Source organism: Erythranthe guttata, chromosome 4 (genome assembly GCF_056151865.1).
Source record: "Erythranthe guttata isolate IM_541 chromosome 4, IM_541, whole genome shotgun sequence".
Taxonomy (NCBI): domain Eukaryota; kingdom Viridiplantae; phylum Streptophyta; class Magnoliopsida; order Lamiales; family Phrymaceae; genus Erythranthe; species Erythranthe guttata.
The window spans coordinates 7,417,048-7,435,579 of NC_142536.1; the positions used below are offsets into that span (position 1 = coordinate 7,417,048).

At 33.6% G+C, this 18,532-nt stretch overlaps 2 protein-coding genes across 4 annotated transcripts; one reads left to right on the top strand and one right to left on the bottom strand.

Moving 5' to 3' along the window:
* The first annotated feature begins 4,768 nt into the window (after positions 1-4,768).
* LOC105954732 (putative late blight resistance protein homolog R1A-10) lies at positions 4,769-8,530 on the top strand. Of its 2 annotated transcripts, none has more exons than XM_012978414.2 (3): positions 4,769-7,613; positions 7,840-7,935; positions 8,029-8,530. In XM_012978414.2, the coding sequence occupies exons 1-3, from the start codon at positions 4,941-4,943 to the stop codon at positions 8,299-8,301; spliced, it is 3,042 nt and encodes a 1,013-aa protein (XP_012833868.2). In that variant the 5' UTR covers positions 4,769-4,940; the 3' UTR covers positions 8,302-8,530. The 2 variants fall into 2 exon arrangements, with proteins under 2 accessions (XP_012833868.2, XP_088672882.1); XM_088816756.1 differs by having other exon boundaries at positions 4,784-7,613; positions 8,033-8,196.
* Positions 8,531-10,193: 1,663 nt separating this feature from the next.
* Positions 10,194-13,695, bottom strand: LOC105954731 (putative late blight resistance protein homolog R1A-3). 2 transcript variants are annotated; one of them, XM_088816758.1, is made up of 2 exons: positions 11,005-13,695; positions 10,194-10,512 (listed from the first exon to the last, which is right to left on the bottom strand). In XM_088816758.1, the coding sequence occupies exon 1, from the start codon at positions 13,649-13,651 to the stop codon at positions 11,021-11,023; it is 2,631 nt and encodes an 876-aa protein (XP_088672884.1). In that variant the 5' UTR covers positions 13,652-13,695; the 3' UTR covers positions 10,194-10,512; positions 11,005-11,020. The 2 variants fall into 2 exon arrangements, with proteins under 2 accessions (XP_088672884.1, XP_088672883.1); XM_088816757.1 differs by having other exon boundaries at positions 10,194-10,601.
* Positions 13,696-18,532: the final 4,837 nt, after the last annotated feature.

The following is an 18,532-nucleotide window of genomic DNA, read 5'->3' on the forward strand; positions in this document are numbered from 1 at the left end:
TTTGTCCAATCATTGGATATAATTGAGATCTTTTAAGCCCTCGAGAAGATAATGAAAATTTCGTGGATCTTAAAGCAGATATAGTTGGCTATATCGAAGTCAAAAAATAAATTATCATATTCATATATCGGAGTATTGCCAACTACTTCACTGAGAAGATGATTAAAAGTCATATGTCGAAATCAGAGGGGGCATGAGCACTAATAACAACACTGTACTCTTTTTTCTTCGACCAAGTTTTTGTCCCAATGAATTATTCTTGGCAAGGTTTTAACGAGGCAGTGTCACGCTCGCAAGTTTCACATGGATATGTACTCTTTTCTCCTTCGATTAGGTTTTGTCCCAATGGGTTTTCCTAACAAGGTTTTTAACGATGCATACTCCATATATGGTGGACATCCAAGGGGGAGTGTTATGAATTCTTAAAGGTGTGGATGACATTTTTCTGTTTTTATTTATGATTGAACTACTTTTTACCCCTCTTATTCATAATTTATTTTAGTGTTTTATCTTAACGTAATAATATTATTGTCTATTATTATAATGTTACTGTAAAGACAATAATATTAGTGTGGTTGACGGTAATATTACTGTTGTTATAGTAATATTACTACTGTCAACCACATCAATATTATTATTTTGTTTGGGTATTTTTTGTTTTGTTTGAATTATTCACGGAGTAACGTAATAATATTATTATCTATTATTCTAATCTTACTGTGGTTGACGGTAATATTACTGTTGTTATAGTAATATTACTGTCACTCACAGTAATATTAATTTTTTTGGCTTTTTATTATGTTTAAAAATAATAATGAGTTTTGTTGTGTTAATATTACTGTGCTAGAGATTAATATAATAATATTACTGTGTTAAATTGTAGTATAGTTAATGTTACTGTGTTTAACAGTAATATAGTTAATATTACTGTCAATCACAGCAATATTGCTGATTAAACGGGAAAAAAAAAGTTGTTACAGAAAGAAAGGAAAAGAAAAAAAAAAGGTGACCGCCGGTCAATGCCGGAAACCGGCGGAAAAATCAGGAAGAAGAAAAGAAAAAGTCAACGGCGGTGACGGACGAAATTGTCCATAAAAATGTGTTTTGGGTCATAATTGAATAATTTGTGAAATTTGGGGTCAAATTGAGGTTAAATTAAATTAAATGATGAAATTGGAGCATATTAAAGTATGAGTGGCTATTTTAGTCTTTTACACAAATCTAGACCCTATGTGGACTTTTTTGTAAAAGATTTAATTGTCTGAATCTATTTATGAATAAGTATCAATTGATGAGCTTCTTTTATCATCTACGCCTTTTGTCCATTGGCCCTTAGGTGAGAAAATAGAATTTAGTGGATGCTTGTAGATCTAATATTCTACGTATTTTCAAAAAATAATTCCATGCAAACATAAATTATGTTAGTAATTGAGATGAACTGATACTCTGTAAATTCTATTCCATGAAATAAAAAGGAAATCTGTGAAAAGTCACATTGTAAAAACTTGGGGTAAGACGGAAACAAATATCATGGGGTTTTTAGTAATTACAAATAGATAGTGATGTTTTTAATTATTAAGACTAAATATAGGGGGATTTTCATAATGGGGTCATTAGCAATAAACCCCTCATATAGATAATAAATGGTGATATGTCCACCCCTTCAATCTTTCTTTGTGATAGCCCCCTAGAATTTGTATTCCCAATTGTACCCTTATGTCAATTAGGATAATTAGTCTAAATTATTCCTTTTTTTCTCTCTTTCCATAACAATAATCTAATTCCTAAAAATCTCCTTCCAAATTCCTAAAAATCTCCTTCCAAATTCCTAAAAATTTGCTACCAAATCAAAAAAAAAAAAAAAAAAAATTATTTTTTATTTTTTTCGAATTTTTAGCCATTTTTCATTTATTTTTTTAATAAAAAAAAATTAATTTTTTTTTTAAAAAATTTTTTAAACAAAAAATTGATTTTTTTTTTCTTGACAGATTTACAACTCCGAATATGACTATAGTTAAACATGACTATATGTGACTATATAGACATATTCTTTCTTTATATTGCATTTTTTTATATTTTCAACTTAAAAAATTCGATTATATAATGTGGTATAGTCATGTTTACCAAATTATATAAAACAAAGAAGATTCCCCTATTGTTTTACGAAAACAATCCAATCAAAATTCACACAAAAAATACCAATTTTGAATCTAGTTATTCGAATATGACTACAGTCATATTCAACAATAGTCATATTCGAATATGACTCCAATCATATTCAAAAAATACATAAATATGACTATAGTCATATTCGAACATGACTATAGTCCTGTTATGAAAAAAACAATTCGAAAAATACATAAAGATATAAAAATAACGAAAGAGAGTCATGGGGAGTCGACGACAACGGCGATGGTGGCGGTGGTGAAGTAAAGAGAGTGAGAGAGGCTATATGTGACTATATAGACAAATTCTTTCTTTATGTGACTATATAGACATATTCTTTCTTTATATTGCATTTTTTTATATTTTCAACTTAAAAATTTCGATTATATAATGTGGTATAGTCATGTTTACCAAATTATATAAAACAAAGAAGATTCCCCTATTGTTTACGAAAACAATCCAATCAAAATTCACACAAAAAATACCAATTTTGAATCTAGTTATTCGAATATGACTACAATCATATTCAAAAAATACATAAATATGACTATAGTCATATTCGAACATGACTATAGTCCTGTTATGAAATTTTTTTTCGAAAAATACATAAAGATAGAAAAATAACGAAAGAGAGTCATGGGGAGTCGACGACAACGGCGATGGTGGCGGTGGTGAAGTAAAGAGAGTGAGAGAGGCGGCGACGGTGGTGGTGGTGGGGGACAAATCTGGAAAAAAAAATAAAAAAAAATGAGAAAGATAACGAAAAAGAGAGAAAGAGTCTTACGTGGAAACGAATGAGGAGGCGGCGGCAACGAGCGGCGACGGTAATGGTTGTGTACAAATTTATGTGGAGACGATGGTGGTGTAAAGAGAGAGAAATCGAGAGAAACAACGAACACGAGAAATAAATAAATCACTAATCGAGTGAATCAACAATAGTCATATTCGAACCAGAGTAGTCACGTTGATGCTGCTGTTTCAGATTTGGAGAGAAAAAAAAAAGTAAAAAATCGAAAAAACCTGGGGAGGCGACGACAACGACAGTGAATGACAGAGAGAGTGGGGACGTGGCTACGGTGGCGGTGGTGGACAAATCAGGGAAAAAAAAAGAAAAAAAAAAGAAGAAAAAATTGAGAAATCGAGAGAAAAGGAAAAAAAATGAAATCTCCATGTAACGCATCCGACGAAGGGCGGCGACGAGGTTGGGGAACATGATTTGTTTTTTTTTTGTGTTTTTTTTATTTGATTTTCTTTTTCAATTACTCTTTATTTATTTTTTATATAAATAAACATGTTATATTTTTAATAATGTAAATATTAATGTATATAACATGTTAGCTAAAAGGCACCCAATCTCCACCACCTACCCCTCTACAAAACATTTTGTCAGCTTCCAATAACGTGTGGTAGGTTATGATTTTTGCATGATGTTTGGTATCAGAATTCAGAACCATATGGAAAATAAATAATTAAAACGACGCCGAAATCTTAGACGACGTTTTAAAATTTTGAAATTAAAACTCGATTATTTTCAAAAAAAATTATAAAAAACCTAATCACATAAGGGTACTTTAGTCTTATCATGTATGGTTAGGGGTGTCTCACTAATTAAGAATGAAACTTGGGCGTAGGCAAAAGTCTTTAATAATCAATTGGGTTTAGTTCAAAATATTTTCAATTTGAGGGGTATTGCATATTTCCCCTTTCATAATTTACCCAAGGCTGCGGCTGTATGCAATACTCATTCCACTTGTGCAAGACCAAATTAAAGAAAGATTCCAAAAAATTCTATTTTATTAAGATGAAATGACAAGTATGCCCATAAATTAAATTGGCTTTTTTTTCTCATGTAAGACCAAATACAAATAATGAGAAAAAAACAAAAATCGACACCAAGGTGTCGAAAAACTATGCTACAAATCGACACTTAAGCGTCGAATTTCATAGGTAAAAATCGACATTGACATGTCGAATTTATAGCACAAATTCAAATGTCGAATTTTATACCTCAAAATCGACATCTACATGTCGAATTTTATACCTCAAAATCGACATCTAAATGTCGATTTTTACCTGTAAAATTCGACCTGTACATGTCGAATTCGTTTGCGCAGGATTTTTTTTGGGAAATCAATATTCTAGCTAAAAAACCCATAAATGCATACATTCTTGGGTTCTTCCATCGTAGAATCTTCTATTGTGATGTCTTCTGACTCCATACTTGCCATCTTTGTAAGATTTGTTGAGTTTTGATGATTTTGAATTTCTAGGTTTTGTGGGTTAATGGAGGAGGAAGGAGAAAGATCTTGTGGATTTTGGAAGATGGAGAAGATGAGAGTTGGTCTTGTGGTTTTGTGGTCTTGTGATAGGGTTTTTTGTGTTTTTGAATTTTTGGTCTTGCATATTTGAATTTTTTTATTTATTTAATAAATAAGGGTATTATAGTATTTATACATTGAAAATTTTAATTTGGTCTTGCACAAGTGGAATTAGTCTTGCATATAGCCGGAGCCTTTACCCAATAATCAATCAACCCAAATTTGAAATCGAGTCAATGAAGGCAATATATAATGAGTATGCCGACAAACCAAGTCAATGAATTTGACTTGCAGAAATAAAGAGCAAGTGTTGCTGAAAACACATAAGAGCCACACATCGCACAAATTTATCAGGAAGAGTGAAATACTTGAACTCTTCTTGTTATTGGAAATCACAAAGTGTTTTTACATGTTAGTGTATGAAAATCTGAAGAATTAAAGAGTGCGTATTGGTCGATGGCTGCAGCTTACGCGGCTTTAGTTTCTCTCACTCATACTATTCATCAGATCCTCAATCCACCTCCTCATCACCAGTTTATTAATTTTGATCGAGATCGGATTAATTGTCTACGAGAAAAAGCCGATTTCTTGATTGATTATTTTCTCGAAAATAATTCGCACAAAGAGATTGAAGATTTGGAGACGAGGATCAGGGTTGCAGCTGAAGGAGCAGAGTGTATCATCGAAGACAATGTGATGAACCAAATACTTGCAGCGGGATCTGAAGTCGACAGATCAGTAGAAACCTCAACCTCCAATAATCCCTTGTCTGAAGGTGTACGAACAGCAATACAAGAGTTCCATTCTATCGAGGAAGAGCTGGTGAAAATGAAGAAATATGTGCAAGCTAAAATGGAAATTTCCATAACAACGGAAGCTACTTCGTCATCATCATCAAGGCCTCTTCTTCCGATTGGCGAAAACATCATGGTGGGATTCGACGGCCACGTGAATGAAATTATGGGTGCTCTCTCCACCGATGAATCTAATCTTCGAATCATCTCTATTGTTGGAATGGGAGGCATAGGTAAGACTACTCTTGCCACTCATGTCTATACCAATCCTTTTATCGTGGGACGCTTTCACATACGTGCTTGGTTTACGGTCTCCCAAGAATATACCAAAAAGGATATTCTTCTAGGCCTTTTACGTCAGATTAATAATACAAATCGAGATGAACAGGAGACAGGTGATGATGATGATGATGATGATGATGATGATCAACTCGGAAATAAATTGCATAAAACTCTGTTTGGGAGGAAGTATTTGATAGTGATGGATGACATCTGGGATATCAAGGCGTGGGAGATGTTAAAAAGGTTCCTTCCAGATAACAATAATGGAAGTCGAATCTTGGTAACTACTAGGCTATTGAGGTTGGCTATGGATATTGGGTCTTGTAGCCCTTATCAACTGAATTTGCTGGATGAAGAACAAAGTTGGGATCTACTCTCCCAAAAGATATATGCAGAAAAACGTTGCCCCGTTGAATTGGAGGTAATTGGAAGAAGTATTGCTAAAAACTGCAGAGGTCTTCCTTTGGCACTTGCTGTCATTGGTGGGGTTCTTGCAAAGTCGAAAACAGAAAATTGGAAGTATGTCGAAGAAGATGTAACTTCAGCAGTACGCAATCAAGGTGACGAGTTCTGCACGAAGATATTATCATTGAGTTATAATCACTTGCCTATATATCTCAAGCCTTGTTTCCTTTACTTCGCCGCATTTCCAGAAGATTTTGATATCCAAGTGTCGAGGCTCATCAGGTTGTGGGTTGCTGAAGGATTTATAACGAAATGTGAGCATAAAAGCTTAGAAGAAATTGGAGAGGAGTACTTGAAGAATCTTATTGAGAGAAATCTCATTTTGGTCGATAAGCTAGAGCTTACTGGAGAAGTGAAGACATGCCACATTCACGACCTTTTAAGTGACCTATGCCGGATAGAAGCTCAGAAAGACAATTTTATTCTCACGGGAAAACTGTATAACCACCTCGATATGTTACCAAATACGGAGACCAGACCTACACGCCTGAGCATTAATGGTGGTAAATGGAAAGGGATGAAACGTACGCCCTATAGACCACCTACACGGTCTTTCTTAAGCTTCTCTTCTCGGGATTCAACTGATTACACTGCTCGTCGGTTTCCGTTACTACGTGTATTGGATGTGGTAGAAAAATATCCCAAAGATGATATTCTACAATTAATTAACTCAAGATATGTTTCTTGCACGGGTTCGATCTCTATGTCGTCTTCTATATTATCCCGACTTTGGAGTCTACAAACCTTAGTTGTTGATAGAGAGTTGATTCTACCAAGTGAGATATGGCAGATGCCCCAACTTCGACATGTTGAGGGAAATAGTATTATTCTCCCCGATCCTCCACCTCCAGATGATGTCCACAAAATTATACTTCTTGAGAATCTACAAACACTTTCAACTGTAGAAGATTTCAAATGCACTGAAGCGGTAATTAAAAGAATCCCAAATCTGAAGAAGTTGGGAATTGTTTGTGGGACAATTGGATCTAATTGTTTAAGAAATCTTGGCCTTCTACATAAACTCGAAGTACTTACTCTGTTATGTTGTCCTTATGGTGGAGAAATTGTCTTCCCGAATTCACTTAAAGAGCTGAGGTTACATGGATGCAAGATTCATTGGGAAGAAATGTCAGTTATTGGTTCGCTACCCAACCTTGAAGTTCTCGTGTTTTTCAGAAATGCCGCTATAGGCCAAAAGTGGATTCCAAATGAAGGGGAATTCGCTCGACTGAAGTACCTATGGATTAATCAGTGTGAGTTGGAGATATGGGAAGCAGACAATACACATTTCCCATGTCTTGAGATTCTACGTCTTGGACACCTAAACCTCAAGGAGATCCCGTCAGAATTTGCTGAAATATTACCACTTCAAAAAATTCGCATAGATTACAATAGAAACAATGATCTTATTTTGGCATCTACAAATGAAATATCAGAGCAACGAGAGAACCTAGGATACGATGGCATTCAAGTTCTAAATAGAACATTTGGAGTGCTCAGAATTTTGGTGAAGAGAGGTATTAATCTTGCTGTTGGTGGCGACGGCCGCATCGGAGATCCTTATGTTGTTATCACGATTGGCAACCAGGTTTTGTGTTCTTACTAATGACATTTTTTTCTCACCACATGTTGCCTTGCTCTTGTATTTTCTTTCTCTTAGTTGCTTTCATTGCTTATGATTTCAAATTAGGGTATAGGTTTGATTATATATAATCTCATAATATAAGCACATTAATTTATTGTTGCATTGAATATTTGGACTTTCGAGTTTGCTAGAATAAATTTATGATTTAGTTTAAATCTTTATGACGCAGAGGGTGGAGACTCATGTTGTGGCGAATGATATTAATCCTGAATGGGATGATGATCTCACAATTTGGAATCCGAATCAAACTCATCCGATTTCTCTGGTGAGGTTCTTAAATTTAAAATTAAAAGAATTCTGCAATATTTTTCCTTAATTTATATGTGTATGCTGATTCATATTGTATGTATGGTTGTAGAGAGTGTTTGTCCTGAACAAGTTGAGAAACGTGGATGAAAAGATTGGAGAAGCAGAGTTTGATATTGGACCATTGGTAGAAGCCGCGAACATGTATCCAAATGGCCTTCCAAACGGTACAATAATCACAAGAATATTGCCTTCAAGCTCCAATTGTCTTGCTAAAGAAAGTTTCATTATTTGGATAAACGGGATAGTATTGCTTGACATGCGCCTGACACTGAAAAATATCGATCGTGGGGAAATCGAACTCCGAATCGGGTGGGTTTTTTAATGGAAGGAGATATAAAACAACTAGACAATAAAGCAACATCATTTGCCCTAGGAACAAGCAGTACATTAAGAGTGCAGATGGACTATAAAGAAACCTATTACACTTCAACTTTTGGGTATATTGTTAATAAAATCGTTCTTACTAGTGGTTTCATGTCCAAATTATTGTGAGTTATTTTGAACTTCAGAATAAGAAGATATTTAGTGGGGAGAAAAAAACAAAACAAAAATTTGGCCAAAAATATCCGTGATTTTTGTTTTGGCCAAAATTAAATTATATTGCATAAAATCTTGAGAGGCCTCATTAAAAGCTTGTGTACGGCCTAATAAGGAAAGAGTATGCCTTTAGAGCCGATACTTTTTATGAAAGCTATGCAAACCTATTCTATTCAAATATCGAATATTGAACTTTTTTTTTTTTTTTTATCTTAAGTGTTAAAACTAGTGTAGGCCAGATTATTTCGATTAACTTTGAAGCTTGTAAGGAGGCTGTCAATCATTCATAATTCGAGATTTACCACATTTCCCAACATTGGCAAGATTTATTGATCATACTTTCAATTTTTATTAAATTTGTTCCTTTGTAAATAGGCACGCCCAAATACAATGTTGACAAAATCCGTCCATTCGAGTAACAAATGAATACGGCTCTCGTTAATTCTCTAGAGACTTAGAGTGGTGAAAACCACTCTTTTCAAAACCAAGAGACCGTCTTTGATATGTCGAATTTTGAACATTAAGTTTCCTCCGACTTTCTTATCCAAATTTGCAACCAATTCTTGAGCACACGCAATGGATTCATGAATGCTCCACCCTTTTAAAAATCATGTTTGCTCTTCAGAAATTAGGTAGGGAAGAATATTTCCAAATCTTGTTGCCATAATCCTTGTCATCACTTTACTTACAAAGTTGCTCAAGATGATTGGTCAAAACTCTAAGAGACCATTAGGATTAGTAACTTTTGGGATCAAAGTAAGAATAGTGGTAGACATCCCCTGAGGAAGATGTATAATCCTCCTTTGAAAACTTCTACCAGCACTTCTCTGAGGTCATATTTAATTGTATCCCAATATTTTGTCTAACTAGAAAGGTGTACGTGAGTTGCGCGTGTTGTGTTACTTTAATTATTTTTTGTCCAAACATAAAAGTTTTATTGCATCAAAAAAGGGTCTTGTTAAATTAAAGTTTGGCCTAACAAGGAAATAGTACCCCAATTGTTTACTCTCTTTTTATTTTTGCCGAAAAAAAAAAAATTTATTGATAAGAGGGGAGATTATACGAAGGGGCCTCGTTAAAACCATGTTATGCTACAAGGAAAGAGTACCCTTATTTTCTATGAAATTTTTGAATACCTAGCTTATCCATACAAATTACGTACGTTTTTAATATTACAAGGAAGAACTTCGTTATGCCGATAGTCCTTCTTATCTTTGTGAGATTGAGCTATTTTTGCTAAGCCATCTGCTACCATGTTTTCTCCCTGAGAATGTGAATTAAACTCCAATTATCCTTTAGTTGTTGTTGATGAATTTCTTTGATAAGATATTCATTCTCCCACGACAACCCTGTTTTATAATATAATACCCCTATTGTTTACAACACGACTTTCTAAGAAAATTACAAACTTTTACTATTTTTGATTCAATTTAACGATCCATTTGTATATTTCAACTTTTCGATTGGAATCTTAAAAGAAATTCGATTGGATATATCGATCGATTTTTTTACTATGTATTACGATTTTATATGAATTTTACGATTCAATTGATTTTTAGGGTTCAAAATGTATCTATTCTATCCATTTTTTTTTACGATTTAGTGAAATTTTATACGATTCAATTGATTTTTAAGATTCATAATGTATCTTATTTTGTATGTTAAGATTTTTGCATCTTGTTTGAAATAAAATCAAATAAAAAAATAATTATAAGACATATTTAAATATGTGAACAATAAAGTTTTACTAAAATACATAATAAAAAAGGAATTATTTGACAAACCCCCTCACATTATGCAATTTAGATGAGTCCAATTTTTTTCTCTCGTCTCCACAACACGCCCCAACCTCTTTTGCTCTCATCACCGCTGCCGCTGTTCAGCCTTCATTTCTATTCTCTCTCCTTTCTCTCTACAACACGCACCCCACGTCTTTTTCTCTCATCACTGCCGTCGCTGCCCCGCCCATCAAGACTATAAGGAATGGCTTGTGGATCTAGATCCAAGTCGAGGACGGTTGTTAGTGGATGAGGAAGAGACGACGTTTCTACGGCGGAATCAACGAGATGCATGAACCAAATTCATCTAAGATAAATCAACATTAGATACCTAAAGTAGTTTCAAATTTTAAATTAGTTCTCGTATAATTTTTAACACGTAAATTCCACAAATATGAAACTATAATACTGTAAACTCAAACTAATTATTATTTACTAATTACCAGTAATAATATTTATATTTAGTTATATTAAAAGTATGATAATTTTTTCATATAATTTATTTCGAAAATCGAAGTTTATTTTCTTAAATTTTTAAATAAGATGTAATTGAAATAAAACTCATGTTAGAGTTTTTCAGTAACATATCATAACATGTAAGTTATGAAAAGAAGACCAAATACAACATATTGAAACATTACTACATCAAGTATTTAATTACATGGATTGGTGAATAGGAAAAAAAATGAGATGAATATCTGAATAAATACCTTAAGTTTACCCATCTCAGGACTTGAAGAAATCCATGCCAGTGTCGAGTGCAGGTTCCAGTTGTGACGTAATGGTGAGGACCTCGAGTTCGTTTCCAAAGCTCTGCACCTCTTCTTGTATCCGTTTTGCCGATTCCCCAATGGATGAGTTGCAGCAATCCACCTTAATATGTTCAAGTGTTTGTATTTCACAAATACTATACGGAATCTCACTTAGAGTGTAGCATTTCCGAAGAACTAGGACCTCGAGCGTTGGGAAATGCGAACTTTCGGTTATCCAGATACGGGGATCAGTTCTGTCCATAACAAGTACTTTCAGCCGACAGAATTCCCCTTCAGTCGTTTCCCACTTGAGTCCACGAAAAGCACCTTTCTTCAGTTTGAGAACTTCGAGATTAGGCAACGACCCAACAATCGTCATGGATTCCCATGGTAAATTGCAGCCACTTAACGTCAGCTTTTTCATAGTCAATGGAAAAACGAGGTTCCGGGACAAATCACTCCGGTGATAGTCATGAGGCATTGCATGGAATTTCAACTCTTCGAGCTTATGGAGATGGACAAGATTGTTTAGGCAATACTTTGACCATTCTTCTTCGTAGAGGTCATCGGATGAATACGTAATTCCCAACTTTTTAAGATTTGGTATCATTTCTAACATCCTTTGGGAGCACGTAAAACCTTGTATATTCGAAAGTGTTTGTAGGTTTTCCAGAGCTAAGGTTTCCAGACAAGTTTCTGAACAAGGATCGGGTAAGAAGCCATCCAACAAGATAAGATGCCTTAATTGTGTCATTCTCCAAATTTCAAATGGCATACAACAAGTGGTTCTGAATCCATAAAACCCATTGAACTGGCGGATGATTAAGGTTCGAAGATTCTCGAGTTTTGAAAAGGATTTAGGAATTTCATAGTGATGTCTCTTGTCAGTATAATCAAAGGTAAAAGCGAGGTACCTCAAGTGAAATAGCTCAAATATATCATCTGGGTAAAAATCCAATATTACGCTCAAGGCATCCACTACCCTGAGAAGACTAAAACTTCTCCAAGAATGTAAGGCTTCATGTTGGAACAAAAGAAGACTATGAATACGCGAACAATCAACCTCCGGAAAGCCGCCCAATATATAAGAAAAAATACTTAAGCGTCGTGATTTCTCGATGACTTTTAAAGAGTCGACTGAAAATTCATTTATGACATGAAGAAAATTCTCCTCCCGAGCTTTCCGTAGGCAGAGATCTCTCAAGAGATCATGGATCTTGACAGCTTTGATTCTGCCATTAAATCTCTTCTTAACGACCAAAACGAGACTTCTCTTCGCCAAATCTTCCAAATATTCCTCTGCCACCTCTTCTTGATTTTTAGATCCATTCGGCTTCACAAAGCCCTCTGCAGCCCATAATTTGATGACTTTTGACGCACTGATCTCGTGATCTTCCGGAAAACCTCCCATATAAAGAAAACACGGTCTCAAACAATGAGGCAAATACGTATAGCTCAAAGACAATATCTCCATAAACTGCTCATCGCTTCCATCGAAAGCTCCCTTCACATTTCTGGCAATGTTTCGCCAAGTGTCTTGCGTCTGATTAGCCTTGCGGAGGACTCCAGCAATCACCACAATTGCTAGGGGAAGCCCTCGACAGTTTTCTGCTATCAGCTTCCCGATTTGCTCCAGTTCGGGAGGGCAATGTTCTCGATTTGCAAAGACCTTCTCCCTGAGTAGATTCCAACTTTGATCCATATTCATCAACTCAACCCGGTGAAAACGGCTAGAAGGGTCCGCATAAGAAGCCACATCTAACTGCCTAGTAGTTATAACGATCCTACTCCCATTAGAGTCGTCCGGAAATATCATCCGTACATCATCGAATACATTCGTGTTCCACAAATCATCCATCACAATTAGGTATCTCCTTTTCTTTAAGTACTTATAAACGTACCCAACCAACAACGCATCTGTATCGAACTTATGTAGCTCCTTATTAGACACGCCAATGAAACTAACAAGGTCTAGAAGAATTCGACGAATGCTATATTTCTGGGATATTGTAACCCAAACACGAACATCGAAGTGATGTACAATTAACGGATCGTCGTAAACATACCTAGCAAGAGTTGTCTTCCCAACGCCTCCCATGCCAACGATCGGGATCGTTTGAAGGTTTTTGAACTCTCCGCAGAGACGACCCTTTAATTTCATAGCTTCCTCAAACCCCAAAACGGTGTCGTTTTTGCGTTTAGGCGCAAGTCTGGGTGAGAAAGAACCAGATGAATGCTCCTTACTCGCACTGCTGCTACTCTTGACCTGATTTACTTCTTTCAAAATGGAATCGATTTCTTCCATTGACTCGCGCAACGATCCGTACAACTTTTGCCAGTACAGATCTGAAGATTCGGAAATTTGTAGAGAGAGAATTTGATCAGAAATATGGCGCTCGATTGTATCTTCTGATTGATTTGCGGCAGTTGTGATTCGTACTTCTGGAAGCGCCGCCTCTCCGGGATAATCGTCGAGAAAATTTAACAGGGAAAGAGTATTTTGGTGTAGGGATTTAATTTGGTGAAGAAAATAATTGTTGTGTTCATTATGATCCAGAATCTGGTCTAGCAATTGTGCGAGTGAAACCAGAGCAGCATAAGCCATCTTCAATATCAACACACAAATATATATATATATATATATATATATATATATATATATATATATATATATATATATATATATATATATATATATGTATATATGTATAATATTGTTCTACTGTGAAATTAGTCCGAGGAGTTCTTCCGATCCAGAGACGAAATGAGGAAGCAATTAAGAGAAGTTGATAGACAAAGAAATGGATTTGGATGAATTTGGAAGCCAGCACTGCACAGCACAGTACAAGGAAGGTAGAAGTGAAAATTTGAAATTAAGTGTTTTTGTAATTTTTTCTTTGGGTAAATTCCACTATTTTCCCGTGTACTTTGGCTCAATATCACTTTACCCCTTTTTACTTGAAATATCTCAATGTGGCATTCGCCGTTAGTTTTCAGCATTTTTGACCTTAACAATGTTTGATCTAAGTCTGAAATTACAAAAAAACCACAACTCCCAGTTTAAATAATTATTAAAAATAAATATAAATAAAAATAATAAAATAAATTATGGCTGCCGTCAGAGCCGGTCCTGAGAATTTGGGGGCCCTAAGCAGAGTTTAACATTATCGCTTTGATTTTTTTAAATAGTATCAAAATTGTATCGTCATTGGTACACATTTTTAACAAATATCTTATTTAATAAATAAACTTTTTTTCTCTTTTATTGAAAATAACAATATGAATTTGAAATATAGCAAATACGAACCTTAATGTTGTTGGTGTTGTAAAAACATTTCATGACATAATGATATATGCATCTATTTCATGCATAAACAACACATTACGAGAAGGAAAGAAAACAATCGATGATCAAAATTATTAAAAGTACATATATTGATCATTATATTGTTCGTCTCAACCAACAACAGTTCGTTTCAATCTTTTTGTGATATGGATGTTTGGTTTAAGATTTAATTATAATCTTAAAAAAATTGGCATATACATTTGGATATTAATAACATACTATAAGTACTTATATAATTAATTTATAAATAATATTATCTACAAAACACAATATTTAAATTGATCTTTAGATTTTTATATTTTTTGAATAATTGAGATTCTAAAATATTCCATTAACGTATAGTTTAAAACAACATTTAATAAAATATTTAAGGACTAAAATGTGCTATATAACTAATTATTGGGGTCATATAGTGGTTTATGAAAAAAATTGTGGGGCCCCCTTGTGGGGTGGGGCCCTAAGCCAAGGCTTCCCCGGCTTACGCCCGAGCCCGGCTCTAGCTGCCGTCGTGGACTATAATTTCTGATTGTCTTGATTTTTTTTTATAATATTTATTTAAACTGAGAGGGTGACGTTTTTGTAATTTCAGAGCTTAGGCTGAGCGGTGGTAAGGTCAAATTTCTGACAACTAACAGTGAGGGTGACATTGAGACAATTTTTCTAGTGTAGGGGGCAAATCGGTGCAATCGAGAGTAGACGGAGGGTAAAAAGTAGACCTATCTAGTTTATTATACGAATGTCCCAAAGAGGGGTAAAAAGCAAAAAACTAGAACAAGCTAAACTAGGTAAATGCTGAAAAAGAAAAAGAAAAATGTTGTCTTGACCCTAGGAGGGGGTCAAACTGCAAATAAACGATCTTAGTGTTGTCCTCCAAAGTGAAATCTGAGGAATTAAGAACCGAAAATGCGACAGGGACACCAGGTGGGGGTCAAACTGTAATAAACAAAAAGCTAGTAAGCATGGGCTGCTCCACATAATAAATCCCATCATGGACGATAAGTTGCAATGCCCACTAAACCCACCCCAGTCCTCCGCCGCATCTCACCACCACCAAGCAGTGCCTCAACCCTTATGCACCACCCCACCACCACCTTCATCTCTAAAATCGCAAGCTAGTTAAAAATAAATGTTTTTAAAATGAATAATCTAATTTATTTATCAGCTTGGTTTTATGAGTGACATTGATCTACATGCCACATCCACTTGATTCAAGTAAACAATGCCCCTATGCCGCCACTCTCCTCCACAAACACCGTTGATCTCCCATATTCATTTCCGTCTCAGGTCCTCCTCTTCCATCAGAATGTCGTCTTCCAATTCCAATTCAAATCTCCACCAAATCATCGAACACATAGTGCTTTTTCACTTCAAGCTAAGCCCTCCGTCGATCCCTCTGCCGTCAACGCCATGATCAGCAACCTCAACGGCCTCTACATCTCCGCCGGGGGTGGGTGTGGGGTCTGCGCTAATCTCTATCATCTCTACCAACCTTACAAGCTAAGCTTGAATGTTTTTTGTTTCGTAATATAACAAAATTATACCATCAATTAGTCAGGGTCAATTGTGAAATAACAAACATTAAAATAATAAATTGACATAGCGTAATTATGTACTTTAAATATCAAATGTATTTTCATGTGCTATATTTATAATAAGGTTAGAGTTTATTTTGTTCTTATTGTCATTTTTTCTACATATTTAAATTTTCGATGTAATTAAATTTGTATAAAACTACAGTTGAAGAGATTTCAAATGAGATATTATAAGTATAAATATGCAAAAATTTATTTTAAAATAAATCCTTTTATTTTAGGTTAATCATTAGATACATAAAGTAGATTTAAATTTTAAATTAGTTCTCATGTAATTTTTATCACGTATATTTCACAAATATGAAACTATAATAATGTAACTCAAACTAATTATTATTTACTAATACCAGTAATAATATTTATATTATTTATATTTCTACCAACCTTAAAAGTATGAATGTTTTTTGTTTGTTATTAACATTTTTGTGTTTCCTATTATGTCCCTTATAACAAAGTTATATCATCAATTACTTAGGGTCAATTGTATGATAACGGAATTGAAAATATTAAATTAACATAGCTTAATTATGTAGTTTAAATATCAAATGTATTTCCATGTGCTATATTTATAGGGGCAATTTGATATAGGTCCCTCTATCTTATAATTTATGAGTGTAAATCCAAGTTAAAATTTTCGTGTTTTAATAATTTAATAAATATTTATTCTGGCAAAAATACCATTAGTTAAATCAAATCAAATCCCCAAAAAATCTCTCTCTATCAAAACAAATTCTCAAACATCTCTCTTCCGAATATTAACTAAAAAATTAAATTAATTCATAAAAGAAATATACAATTTATTTTACAAATTCATACTCTAAAGACGCTACCACCGTCGCGCCACCGCCTATGATTCCGGGAACTGCGACGCCTATGAATTTGTGAACTGCAAATAGCAATTTTTTATTATTTAATTGCAGACAACAAAATACTTATGATTTTGCCAAGTACAACGGCAAACTAAAAAAAAAAGTTTCAGAATTTGTATTATTGAATTGCAAACAAAAAATTACCTATGACTTCACCAAATGCAAACAGCAAACTGAAGAAAAAAATCGGCAAAACTTGCATTATTGAATTGCAAGCAATTAAACTACCCATGGCTTCGCCAAATGCAAACCCCAAACTGAAAAAAAAAAAAAAAAAAAAAAAAAAACGAAATCAGCATCATTAAAAACATCAGCAAAAAAATTGTTTATGGAATACGTTGCAAACATCACAAACATTAAACAAAGTGTTTGTAAAATGTAACTTAAAACATACCTTGCAAATTGTAAACCAGAGGAATTGAATCTCAACGCCAAAGGCAATTCTTCAAACAACAAACCAAGTTAAACCAACCTGCAAACGGAAATTGCTAACAACAAACGATGGGAGAAACATGTCCTCTTTAATTCTTTCACCAAGAAATCATCTCATAATCTAAGAAAAGATCCTTATTTTTTCCTTCTCTATAATATTTCTTCATTAAAAAAAAATGAAAATGAAAAAAAATAGAAGCATGAGAGAGAGAGAGAGAGAGAGAGAGAGAGAGAGAGAGAGAGAGAGAGAGAGAGAGAGAGAGAGAGAGAGAGAGAGAGAGAGAGAGAATTGAGATACAGAGGGAGAGAGGGATGAGGGATTAAATATAGGGTGAGAGAAACGTGAAATTGGAGAGAGAAGATATATAAGATTTGTTTTCTTATTAATTGAGGGTGTTTATTAATTGAGGGTGTTTATGTCTATATACTATTTATTTTATTTTATTTATATTATTTTTTTGGGTCAAATGACATATGCCTATATTCATCAAACAACTAGGACCTTTACCTATATAAATCCAAAATAAGGGGTGTTTAGCAAATTTTCCCATATTTATACTAAGGTGAGAGTTTATTTTCTTTTTATTGTAATTTTTTTTACATATTGAAATTTTTTATGTAATTTAATTTGTATAAATCTATATTTGAAGGGATTTCCAATAAAATATAATAAGCATAAATATATGGTAAATTTTATTTTAAAATGAATTCTTTTATTTTATGTTAAGCATTATAATACCTAAAGTAGTCTCAAATTTTAAATTATTATAAATTTTATCACGTAGATTCCACAAATATGATACTATAATAATGTAAACTCAAACTAATCATTATTTACTAATACTAGTAATAATATTTATATTATGTTAAATTAAAAGTATAATAATTTTTGCATATATTATAATTTATTTCGAAAGTCGAAATTTATTTTCTTAAATTCTTAAAGAAAATGTATTTGACATAAAACTCATAATAGAGTTTTTCAGTGACATATCATAACATGTAAGTGAACGATATCATGTTAATTGATGATTATTTAGATATAATAAAATAAAATAAAAAATAATTATTGATAACCAATAAAAAAAATATGTCTATAAATAAGATGAAATAGTTGTGACTGACTAAGATTGATTTTAAAATATCGACGTTAAATCAAATCTTAAAATTCTATTTACTATCGTTATTTATACATTTTATTAGTATAAGTAATAATATGATTTAACCATAGTTAATTATGTAAAAAA

Bases quoted from the DNA above. Each gene is read 5' to 3' on its own strand.
- LOC105954732 (XM_012978414.2), top strand. From the start codon at position 4,941: ATGGCTGCAGCTTACGCGGCTTTAGTTTCTCTCACTCATACTATTCAT. The intron at 7,614-7,839 runs GTTTTGTGTTCT...TTTATGACGCAG, and splicing joins TTATCACGATTGGCAACCAG to AGGGTGGAGACTCATGTTGT. The intron at 7,936-8,028 runs GTGAGGTTCTTA...GTATGGTTGTAG, and splicing joins AAACTCATCCGATTTCTCTG to AGAGTGTTTGTCCTGAACAA.
- LOC105954731 (XM_088816758.1), bottom strand. From the start codon at position 13,651: ATGGCTTATGCTGCTCTGGTTTCACTCGCACAATTGCTAGACCAGATT.